The sequence below is a fragment of the Syngnathoides biaculeatus genome, chromosome 2 (assembly GCF_019802595.1).
Source record: "Syngnathoides biaculeatus isolate LvHL_M chromosome 2, ASM1980259v1, whole genome shotgun sequence".
NCBI lineage: Eukaryota > Metazoa > Chordata > Actinopteri > Syngnathiformes > Syngnathidae > Syngnathoides > Syngnathoides biaculeatus.
In genome coordinates this window covers 43,802,348-43,812,746 of record NC_084641.1, presented here as the reverse complement: position 1 = coordinate 43,812,746, position 10,399 = coordinate 43,802,348, and the positions used below count along the sequence as shown (strand labels likewise).

At 47.8% G+C, this 10,399-nt stretch overlaps 1 protein-coding gene across 4 annotated transcripts; it reads right to left on the bottom strand.

The window, feature by feature from the left end:
* Positions 1 to 699: 699 nt before the first annotated feature.
* On the bottom strand, positions 700 to 9,410 carry znf740b (zinc finger protein 740b). 4 transcript variants are annotated; one of them, XM_061806974.1, is made up of 6 exons: positions 6,774 to 7,172; positions 4,914 to 5,138; positions 3,893 to 4,018; positions 3,629 to 3,773; positions 2,913 to 3,031; positions 700 to 2,178 (listed from the first exon to the last, which is right to left on the bottom strand). In XM_061806974.1, the coding sequence occupies exons 1-6, from the start codon at positions 6,972 to 6,974 to the stop codon at positions 2,002 to 2,004; spliced, it is 993 nt and encodes a 330-aa protein (XP_061662958.1). In that variant the 5' UTR covers positions 6,975 to 7,172; the 3' UTR covers positions 700 to 2,001. The 4 variants fall into 4 exon arrangements, with proteins under 4 accessions (XP_061662958.1, XP_061662984.1, XP_061662975.1 ...); XM_061807000.1 differs by lacking the exon at positions 6,774 to 7,172 and adding an exon at positions 9,282 to 9,410 and having other exon boundaries at positions 701 to 2,178; XM_061806991.1 differs by lacking the exon at positions 6,774 to 7,172 and adding an exon at positions 7,542 to 7,672 and having other exon boundaries at positions 702 to 2,178.
* Positions 9,411 to 10,399: the final 989 nt, after the last annotated feature.

The following is a 10,399-nucleotide window of genomic DNA, read 5'->3' as shown; positions in this document are numbered from 1 at the left end:
ACGAAGGGTCACGTACGATGGGGAGAAAATCCGCTCTTCGTGGTCGCCAGTCGGTCACTCGGAACTGAGGGACCCAAAATCGTTTCCGCTCACATTGGCGCAGTAGCCGAGGGGGAACCCAACCGCCATCGGTCCCCGTTTGAGAATGACACCCTTAAGTGGGTGTGGCTCTAAAAAGTACAAGCAGCCACCTGCTCAATATTGCATGCATTGATTACAAAATGAACTTAGGGCCCTAAAATTCCATGCACAAAGCAGTATAATCAGCTAGTCCACCATTTCAACCTTGAAATGACGACTTAAGGTGGGCTCGATACATTTACCGATGTGAAAAATAATCCTGCCTCGTGCACTTGACATAAAGAAGCGGCTGCTTCATAATCAGTCACACTTTTCCCTTCACACCTTGTGAAGATTTTGGGGAATGCACGTCGCATACACACGAGGTTTTCTGCTTCAAATACTATTTCAATACATAAGTACACACTGTGGTACCTCTACTTACAAAACGAATAAGTACCGGAAGTCGTTTCGTAACGTCAATTCTACATGTAAATAGCTTAATCCGTACCAAGCTCCGACCCCCCCCCCCCCACACCCCATCTAAAAAATAAGCACTCAGACTACACAACGTAAAGAATAATAAAATTGATGTTCATTTACCTGCGGCGCTGAGCAAAACGCAAACGTTTGACAGCCGAGAGAAAAACGAACAGACGCGTGCACACGACTTCATTCCGCTCACGTTTCTTGAGAAGAAAGATGAAGAAACACAAATGAAAAACTTGTGAAAAGGTTGCACTTCGCCAAATGGCGATTCGGTGAGGGAAACGAAATGCATCGTGGGTAAAGGTTGACGTCCCTCCTAGCCAATGGGATGCCGGGAAGACGCTACGGCGACAGCCAATGGGAGTGCGGCTCTATCGGCCCACTTTCAAACCAAGATCCGGGATGTTTGGGGGGTTGCGAGTCCAGTGCCTATTTTTGCCTTTCGTATCCGGAATTTTCCTCGGTAACTAGAGACAATATTTTTCCGAGGAGGCCTTACGTAACCACAGATGCTCGAGAGTCGAGGTACCGCCGGCAGACGGCAGGACGGCGGTCTAAGTACACCAAGATGTTTCTAACAAGGGCAGGGGGAAAAAACAACTTGTCAAGATAGAAAACGCAAAAAAAAAAAAAAAAGAAAGAAAAAGTGCGTCCTAGAACTGAACACGTTGCTTCAGTCCAGTGTCCGAACGCAAATCTCAACACAATGTACTGATGGATATTATCATTTTTTAAAAAGTAGATCAACAAAATAGACGTGACGGGCGCAGCTCGCCGTCTTCACATTCAGTCCGCTTCCCGCCCTCACGCAAAAACCAAAAGCTAACCGATCCAACTCGGACAGTCGGAGGCCACGCCCACGTCCCTCGAAGGACATCGTTCTAAAAACAAAACAAGACAAGACGGATCCGGCCGTCCGCAACCTGAACCGGAGCAGAATGACTAAAAGTTAAAACAAAACAAAAAAAAGAAAAGAGGACGAACCGCACATTTGGATTTCGACGACGAGCCTTTCACGTATAACATTGGAATTGTTGTTTTTAATGTGTGGAATATCTTATGGTAACAACTTCCTTAAAGTCCACCGATTTTCATTGACAAGACAAAAACTAAAGTATTACATGGACTGCTAATCACTAGCGCGAGGTTAACGGTGGGGGGGGGGGGGGGGGGGGGCGTCTCGTGACCCGGACACAAATCCAAAAGTCCAAGTGGAGAAGAAGGGTTTGATTTCCGGGCTCGGCGGGCCCGTCAAAGACTGTCAAGCGTATCCCGCGGCAGCGGCGCCGTTAAAGTCTCGAGCGCGAGTGCGCATCATCCGTCCGCCGCCGCGCCTCGACGGCTCGGATTTCAACAACGAAGATAAAAAGGTACAAAAATCCACGATCCGACTAACTTCAATCTGCTCGTTTTAGCTAGTTGTATAATCTAGGCCGCGTTGAGCTTCCGGGGTCAGACGGTCAGGCGGCCGTTGGAGGACTGTAAGGGGCTCCAGGAAGCCGTGTGGCCCGACGTGCCCTGCGAGTACGCCGACGAGCGACTGTCGCAACACGACTGGTTGTCGTCTTTGCCCATGACGGCGGTGCACAAGCGCCGGTGCCTCAGCAGCCTGTCGGTCCGCGAGAAGGTCTGGTGGGGGGGAGACGGCTGTCAGTCGGGCCGGCCCCCCTTTTTCATTTCTATTTACAAACTAAGGAAGCCCAATGAGAACTGGATCAAGTCAATTATCGGGTGGCGTTACACACTCGGCGCGTCTCGAAGGATTTTGAGACACAATTAGTGGCCTTCCTCGGGGAGGGTGCGAACAACATTGTGGACCCCCCCCCCCTCTCTTCCGGATCGCTGTGACGTCTCCGCCTTTGATATTAGCAACTTGAAACTACAAACATATTTCAGAGGATGTGCTGCGTTTTAGGTGGTGTCAAAAGTTTGAGTCCTCGTCCGTGCCACCTTCGCTACGAGGACAAATATGAACGGAGGTGGCCGACAGACGTCCTCGTCTGCTAAAAATTTTACACGACCGACGGTGAAGGCCTGAGCGGACTCGATTTGCGTGGCAGCACAAATTGTACGGTAGAGGCTTAAATCTGATTGGAGAAAAATAATATCAAACAGTCGGATGAGAGTAATGGAGCAGGGAGACCGTTGGGAATGAATTATGATGATTTCACGGCGCAAATATTCGAAAGGAGGCCAGGCGTTAACCGGACCGCCTGCCGATGAAGACGCGGCTAGAATTGTCCAAATAATAAAATAAACTATTTAGGGGATACCTCGGTGTCAATCAAAACTGCGCATTGTTATTCTCGCAAACCCAGAAATCTTGATACAGTTCTCACATCGGCGCATATTATCCCACCGACCTGATTGCAGCGATCGCACTGGTACGGCTTCTCGCCGCTGTGCACCCGCTTGTGTCGGTCCAGGTGGTACCGCTGAATGAAGCGCATCTCGCAGCTGTCGCAGGCGTAAGGCTTCTCCCCTGCGGACGGACAAAGCTTTCCATTTAACTTCAAATGGACAAATCACGAAAGCCGAGCACAGAGAACTGAGACCTCCGTGTAAGATTTGTACTATACCGCCCCCCGGTGGCCAAATTGCCCACACCCGGAGCTGCGTCACAATGTCCATTGATTGAAGCAAAAACTTTGAATTTCTTGGCCTTCTACTTAATGTTGCCATTACTGTACACAAAAAGAGCTGCTATTCTTAAAAAAAAAAAAAAACAACATTGTTTTTATGAAACTGTGGAAAAAGATGATGTCCTTTCTGTTCAATTCAAAAAGAAAAAAATAATTTCACACTCACAGCACACGTGAAACTTGTATCTCAAGGCACCACCGTATAACCACTTTGTGTCATTTTTGTCAGGTCAGGTGCCGTCAAATTTCTCACATGTAAAATATTTGTCTTGGCTTAATAAAGGCGTGGAAAAAAACAACGTCTCAATCACAAAACAATCTTACTTTTCACCTGAATCCTCATTTTTCATTGTACCATGCAAACCGTTTCCCTTCCTTTTTAAATGATGACGATGATTATTATTATTTATTTTCAAATAGAGGTTGTCGCTCCTCACCCGTGTGTGTGAGTATGTGCCGCTTGAGGTGGTAGCTGCTCCGGAAAGCGCCGTAGCAGTGATCGCAGATGAAGTTCTTCTGGACTTTCAGACCGGAGTCGTCGTCGTCGTCGTCGTCGTCCATGTTGAGCTGCTGCAATAAAGGCTGCAAAGGACGCCGCCGACGACATTTTTTTTTTTTTCTTTTTTTCCCCCCCATCTTTCCACGCGGTCACGGACGATTGATTTTGTGCATGTAGGTGCGCGCTCGCGGCTCCAACATACCCGCACTTCCTCCTTCACCTTAACAGATTTTTTGTGCTTTTTCTTGACGTGCATACTTTGGCCAGTATGCATGCTTTTCCCATCCAATATTCTCGACGTGTGGTAATCGCCGTCCTTTTGGATCAGCTTGGAGAGAAAACGAAAACACAAATTAGCCTCGACGGCAACGGCACCGCACGCGCACCAAATCATTAGCGACGGCGGAAACACCGAGTGGGATCCAGAACCAGAGCCGGACCGCAAGAACCATTCACTTTGGACCGCGTCAATCAAAACGGCGCCGCAGTGTTTTGCATTTGGAAAATTATTTAGATTAGTCATGTCAGAAAAAATGACGGCGCCTCAATCTGTTGCACCACTTACAGGATCTCGGAAAGTTCTGGAAAGTGCAATTAAGCCGAGACCCGCAAACAGTCAACAAGTTCAACTCGACAACAAAAGTTCAAAACAAATCAAGAAAAATGGAGTGTTCAGAAAGCGTTCCTGAAAAGGCCTGTGTACTAGCCGCAGAATAAATGACAAGAGCCTATTTTTGGATGTTCTGGGGACCCTGGTTCAAATCCCCTTGATTGGCTGGGGGCCGGGTCAGGGTGGACCCCAGCCTTACACCCGCAGTCAGCTGAGACCGGACCCCGGTACAATTGTCACTCTAAACGGTACAGAAAACGGATGGATGGATATTTGATGATTATGTGTTTAACTGTTCTCAGAGATACATCGTCTTTGACTTTGGAAAACGCGATTGGATTAAAACGAAAGTTCTTTAAGATTCCGGTCGACGTCAACAAATGTTAACCGTCGCATTGCTGCAGGGCCAAATCTAATCGTTGTGCTTTTACATAGATCGCATTTTTTTTTAATCGAATCACAACATGTGCACCTAGCTAGGAGCGATGCGTCGAATCACGCTAACGCTACGGAAGACGTTTTGAAACAAGTTCAAGACATAAACGTGTTTGCTCCGCAATTTGAGCTCGCATCTCAAGGCGACACTGTCCCCCCCAAACCCCCAAAACCTCACCAGGGGCGGGCAGCTCCCTGCGGACAAATGGGCCATGTGGCTGTTGGCTTGCGAATGATGACCTTGGTGTCCGTGGTGGCCGTGGTGCGAATGGCTTTGGTGGCTCTCGGAAGTTCCCCGGTGGCCGTGACCCAAAGATGACATCATCTTTTTTTGACCTGGAATGTTGTTGGCTTGCATCAGGGCCATGCTGGACAGAACCGCCTCGCAGCCCAGCAAGCAAGCCTGGCAAGACAAACGGCAACGTGAGGACGGGTCCCGAGACACCTTTCAGGTGCGGCGCACGAGTTCAAAAAAAATGCGTGAACGATAAACGTGAAAAGGGGCACAAATGGCAGGCCGGGGACACGGCTCGGAAGCGATTTTTATTCCGCAGGTGATGAGACTTCCGCTGACCCATTTCGTATGGTCTCGAACAGAGTCGGCTGAAAGTGTCACCGCCGTGCTTGTGAATTTGTGTGCGTTTGGGGGAAGGGAGGCACAGCTGACCTCAGTCGGGGTGAGACCGAGACCACACCCACCCGAATCTCGGGGGGGACGGGGGGGGCAAAGCCTGAAAGTAGAGGACTGACAACATAAAGCTACGTACGTCCTTCAATCCGAAGCCTTCCGCTTGCGTTTGAAACGTCACCAATTCAACAGATTGAAGCTTATCAAGCAAAAAACAAATACAAAAAAAAAAAAAAAAAAAAAAAAGGCTCCATTGGTTTGAGGAAGACTGAAAGTTTGAAGCGTCACCGGAAGGCGCAACAGCCAAGAAAAACAAACACAGTGAGAGGAATTTCAGACAGACTCAGACATGACAGATGACCAAAGAGCAACATGCCGCCTTTGATGGGTGGCTCACAATTAAAAGGCTTTTGAATACAACTGAAACTTTTTCAGAAGCAGGTCCGCGGTACCGTAATGCTAAATACACTCAAAACTTTGCCATGCATATTTTCTTTCAATTCTTACTGTAACGCATCCATAAAATGTACTCTTACTGTACATGCTACCCTTGGGTCCAATTCTTCAGAGCTTAAATTTGGACTATAACAGCTATGCACGTGACAGTTAAAGCTAGCCGTGTCCTCAGAATACAATCTTTGAATTGAGGAGTGACTGTCTCAAACACACAAATACGCGTTTGAGCCAAAATTCTCTTCAATTAAACCACAACAAAACTGATTCCGTTTTTTTCCCCCATGAGATTCCTGCGAGTCCGAAACCTTGCTGTCTTGACTGACTTCAAACCAGCGATTAAAACTGCCTTCTAGCATCTAAAGAACATTTCCAGACTGAAGCGTGTGCCAAGCAGACCAGGAGAACCTCATCCTTGCCCCCGCCCCTTTGTTTCAAATGTTTATAAGCCAATTTTGTTGCTTTTAAATGCCTTTAATCATGTAAAGCCAATTGAGTAACCTTGTATATGAAATGCGCCGCATAATTGTTTATTGTTTTTTTTTTTTTTTGCACCGCTACAATGAATAGGTTTCCAATGACATCACCGCCAGCCTTCGCCCAATGGGATAAACGAACGACCGGCTACCACCCTTCTTCTCTGACCTCTTTGACACACAAGATGGCGTCGTTGGAAACCTATCCATAGTGATCCAATTACCACAACCGTATACTGAAATATGGCCTGTGTGCTTGCTGTGGCCACTTTGATACGTTACAAGAAAAAGCAGAAAACAATTGTAGCACCATCCAAAATGGGCGTTTGCTTAAAAAAAAAAAAAAAAAAAAGGTAACTTTTAATAATGCTGCCGTTACACCAAAGGAAAAACTGGTGGGACAGGGTGATTATTCAACCGAAATCCATAGCTTCAAAAAGTAAAAGGTCGGACGATCCCAAGTCGCAATCGGCAATCGCACCCAAAAGTCACCCGGAGCACGTGAAGGTGGCCGCTTGGCCACGAGAGGTCTCTCTCCTTCTCCGATGCTGCACATTTTCTTCAAAATCTTTACGCCAATTCCACTTTGTACTCTTCTTTCAACGGCAACGTCACATTTGTCGTCAAGCATAGCCCCCGTTGCATGACGGTTGGGCTTTGAACCGTGGACGAGTCCGATCATAACGAGTCCATATTGTGAAAACCTCGCTTCATGAAAACATGTCGTAGTGTGAGCAAATGGAAAAGCGTCTCCAAAAAGAAGGAGCTATCACGTACAATCCATCCCGATTAAGATTCAACAGTCTTGATCTTTAGGCAAATGGCGACATGATTCTCATTTGTGCCGAAGCGAACGTTTACAACCGTGCAAGTTTGCTAGCTAGCAACTTACCAGAAAACAGGTTGCCTTTATATACACGCAAGCGGAAGTGTACCCGAAAAAAACAAAACAAAACAAAACCAACAAACCCAAAAAGAAAAAGACTGCTGTGTTGTTCTCGAGCCGTCTACGGAAAGTGCGACGCCAAAGGACGGAGTCCGCGCTGAATGCTCCCGAAAATGCTAGTTAGCTCGTTAGCTAGTTGTTGGCTTTTGGGGCAACTCTTGCAGGACGGAGAGACCCCCCCCCCCTCGCCCCCCCTCCCCCACAACGCGCCGCACAACAACAGGCAAGCCTCCGAGCCCACTGCCACGATCCCAAAACAGCACCGCTGAGGAAATTACACGGCTAAAATGTGCGACGACTTACCCTTTAAATTTGATCAGTTATGCGGAATATTACTTGACGTACTTGCAATTTTTTTTCTCAGTTTACAAACACTGACAGGAAACGCTACCGGAAGTGTTTCCCGTGGGGGAGTTTTGATTGGCCAAGTGGCGTGGCCACGTGATTGTCTCAACATGCGGCCATATTAGAAAGGGACCGATGAAGTGAGGTCAACTATTGTACTGGGTCACACGCAGCTTTTCGAAAAGCTTCATCGAGCCGAAAACATATATTTGACATTAGGAGGAAATCGTGGCATTTTTTTTGCGCTTCAGATGCCTAAACGAAACTGCGAGAATATATTGGAGATGCTTTGTTTGACGTTTGTCAGGCTTTTGCTGACATCTAGCGGTGATTGACTAAACTGACACATCCAGTCTTAGGCTACTAATCTGTCTGGTTCCATCCGTTTCCAAAGCTGCTTATCCTGGTTAGGAGCCCATCCCAGCTGACTTCGGGCAAAAGGCAGCCTAAACCCTGAACTGGTCGCCAGTCACTTGCAGGGCACCTGAAAACGAGGAGTGAAGATTAGCCAAAGTAAAACAGAATATCTGTGCGTGAATGAGAAAGGTTGAGGGGGAAGAGATAGCGAAGGTGGATGACTTCAAATACTTGGCGTCAGCATTCCAAAGCGATGGTGAGTGTGGTAAGGAGGTGAAGAAACGGGTCCAAGCGGGATGGAACAGTCGGCGGAAGGTGACAGAAGAGTCTCGGCTAGGATGAAGGGCACAGTGGCGAGGGCGGGCGGTCACGATAGACGGATTAGAGACAACAGGAAGCAGAACTGGAGGTAGCAGAAATGAAGATGTTGAGGTTCTCGCTTGGCGTGCACAGCTCGGATAGGATGAGAAATGAGTGCAGTCGTCGAATGCACTTTGTTTGTATAGCGCGAGAAGAGCAACGGGGCAACGCCACGACCTTGTGGCGCTCCGGCGCTGATGGTATCTGTGGATGAGGTGACGTCGGCCTCACCGGCTGTGGCCTGCTCGTCAGGACGTTGTAGATTCAACCGGCAGATGGCAGGTGAGACGCTCAGACGGAGAAGCTCGTAGAGTGGAGGACTTCAGCGATGACGGTGTTGAATTCCGAGCTAAAGTCCACAAACGGGATCTTCGTATTGGTTCCCACGCTGTCGAGGTGTTCAAGGATGAAGTGGCGACTTGCGTTGATTGTATTTTGGATTCTGATTCTGATACTTTATGCAAATCGTGTGTGGAAAATCTCGATATTTACAGTATTTGTTTTCAACTCTTCAGTATATTGAGATAGTGGCAGACAGACTCTTGCTGTTTTGGAATACTGTGTGCCCTTGAAAATGCCACGAAATATGGAAGTAAAGAAATAAATGCCACAACAAAGCTGCTCACCGCCCGGTAATGCGAGCATCTGCTGGGAACGGTCGGCAGAATCGCCTGTCTGAAGAAGTTTCAGGTGGGAGTCCGATTAGACGACGTTCCGCACCGCCATCGCTGGAGCGGACTTTGGGTTCTCTGAGGTGGGCTCTCCCATTTTCTCATGACCAAAAAAAAGAGTGACACCTTTGTTACAGTTTTGGCGTTTCGACTTTTAACAGCGGTGTGTTGAATTATACTAGGCGCAGAATAAATTGACAGGGCCGTACAAGATGTCTGCTGGCGACTTTACATTGCAGCAAAGTCTCAAGTGCCCACTTCGAGAACCGGGAATGTTAAACAAAACAAAACAAAAAAAAAAACCGCGTACCTCTGTCAGTCTGGAATAACAGCTTCATGTGTTTAGTACAAACGGAGATCAACCTCTAGAGGGAGCTCTTATCCTTTGAAAGCCGCATTCGCGCACGTGCTTGTTTTTGCAGCAGAACCATCCCGTCCGGCCTTTCCTTTTCTGGACGCTTCTCGTCACAAGGGCCACATGACAGAAGACAAGTCACGTGACTTGTCAGTCACGTTTTCATTTGGCAGCTAAATCACATTTCTTTAGCACTGCTGCCGCTGCAGCCACAATGTGAACTCAATGATATTTCATGTTTGTGCAAAACTGTAAAACTCATACGGACTTTAGAACAAGAAGAAGAACTGTCATATTTGGACCTAATACCGTAGTTCACCAAAAGAATCAAGAAAACAAACATGTATTCACTGTGATCAACAAAGGAGAGTTTGGCAATCAGGTTCCAACAATGTATAAAAGAAAAGATGCGCACCAGAACCAAGTGCGGACTTCTACTTGGACGGGGTTGTGACGTCACAATTGTGACCAAACTGAATTTCGATAGCGTGACAAACCGGAAGTGACGGAAGAAAAACGACGACGACGCACATTACAGCTGGCAGAAGCCACTGAGGAACTTCCTCGTTGAGCATTCGCCAGGAGCGATTTGGTGGGGGGCGGGCGGCGTCTCTATCTCACTAATTTGAAATCGCCCCATCCCCCACCTATAAGAAGAAGCACTATGAGGGAGTGTTCCTCCGACTACAGGTACAGATGTGCTAACAGTCTAACCGGTCGTTCAGTCCTTTTTTAAATAGAAGACCAAAAACAATAATCCCTCCATATTCTGGACCATTTTGTCGTTACCGGCGTCGCAGCCATGCTGAAGCCTGTCCCGGCTGACTTTGGGTGAGCGGCGCGGGATCGGTCGCCAGCACATTGCAGGGAACATATAAAACAAATCCTGTAACCATCCGGAGTCCCGTTCCCACCTACGGGCAATTTAGCGTCTTCAATCAAGCAAGCGCGCACGGTTTTGGGATGTTCGGGGGGTGGAGAAGCCAAAGACAACCCACGCAGGCAAGGCTGGATTTGAACCCAGATCTTTTGAACTGTGAGGCGGGTGTGGGGACCAGTTGCTCACCGTCCCC

Coding starts and splice junctions, on each gene's coding strand:
- znf740b (XM_061806974.1), bottom strand. CDS start 6,974: ATGATCGGACTCGTCCACGGTTCAAAGCCCAACCGTCATGCAACGGGG. Junction 4,019..4,913: donor CAGGGAGCTGCCCGCCCCTG/GTGAGGTTTTGG, acceptor TTTCTCTCCAAG/CTGATCCAAAAGGACGGCGA. Junction 3,774..3,892: donor AGGTGAAGGAGGAAGTGCGG/GTATGTTGGAGC, acceptor CGTCCTTTGCAG/CCTTTATTGCAGCAGCTCAA.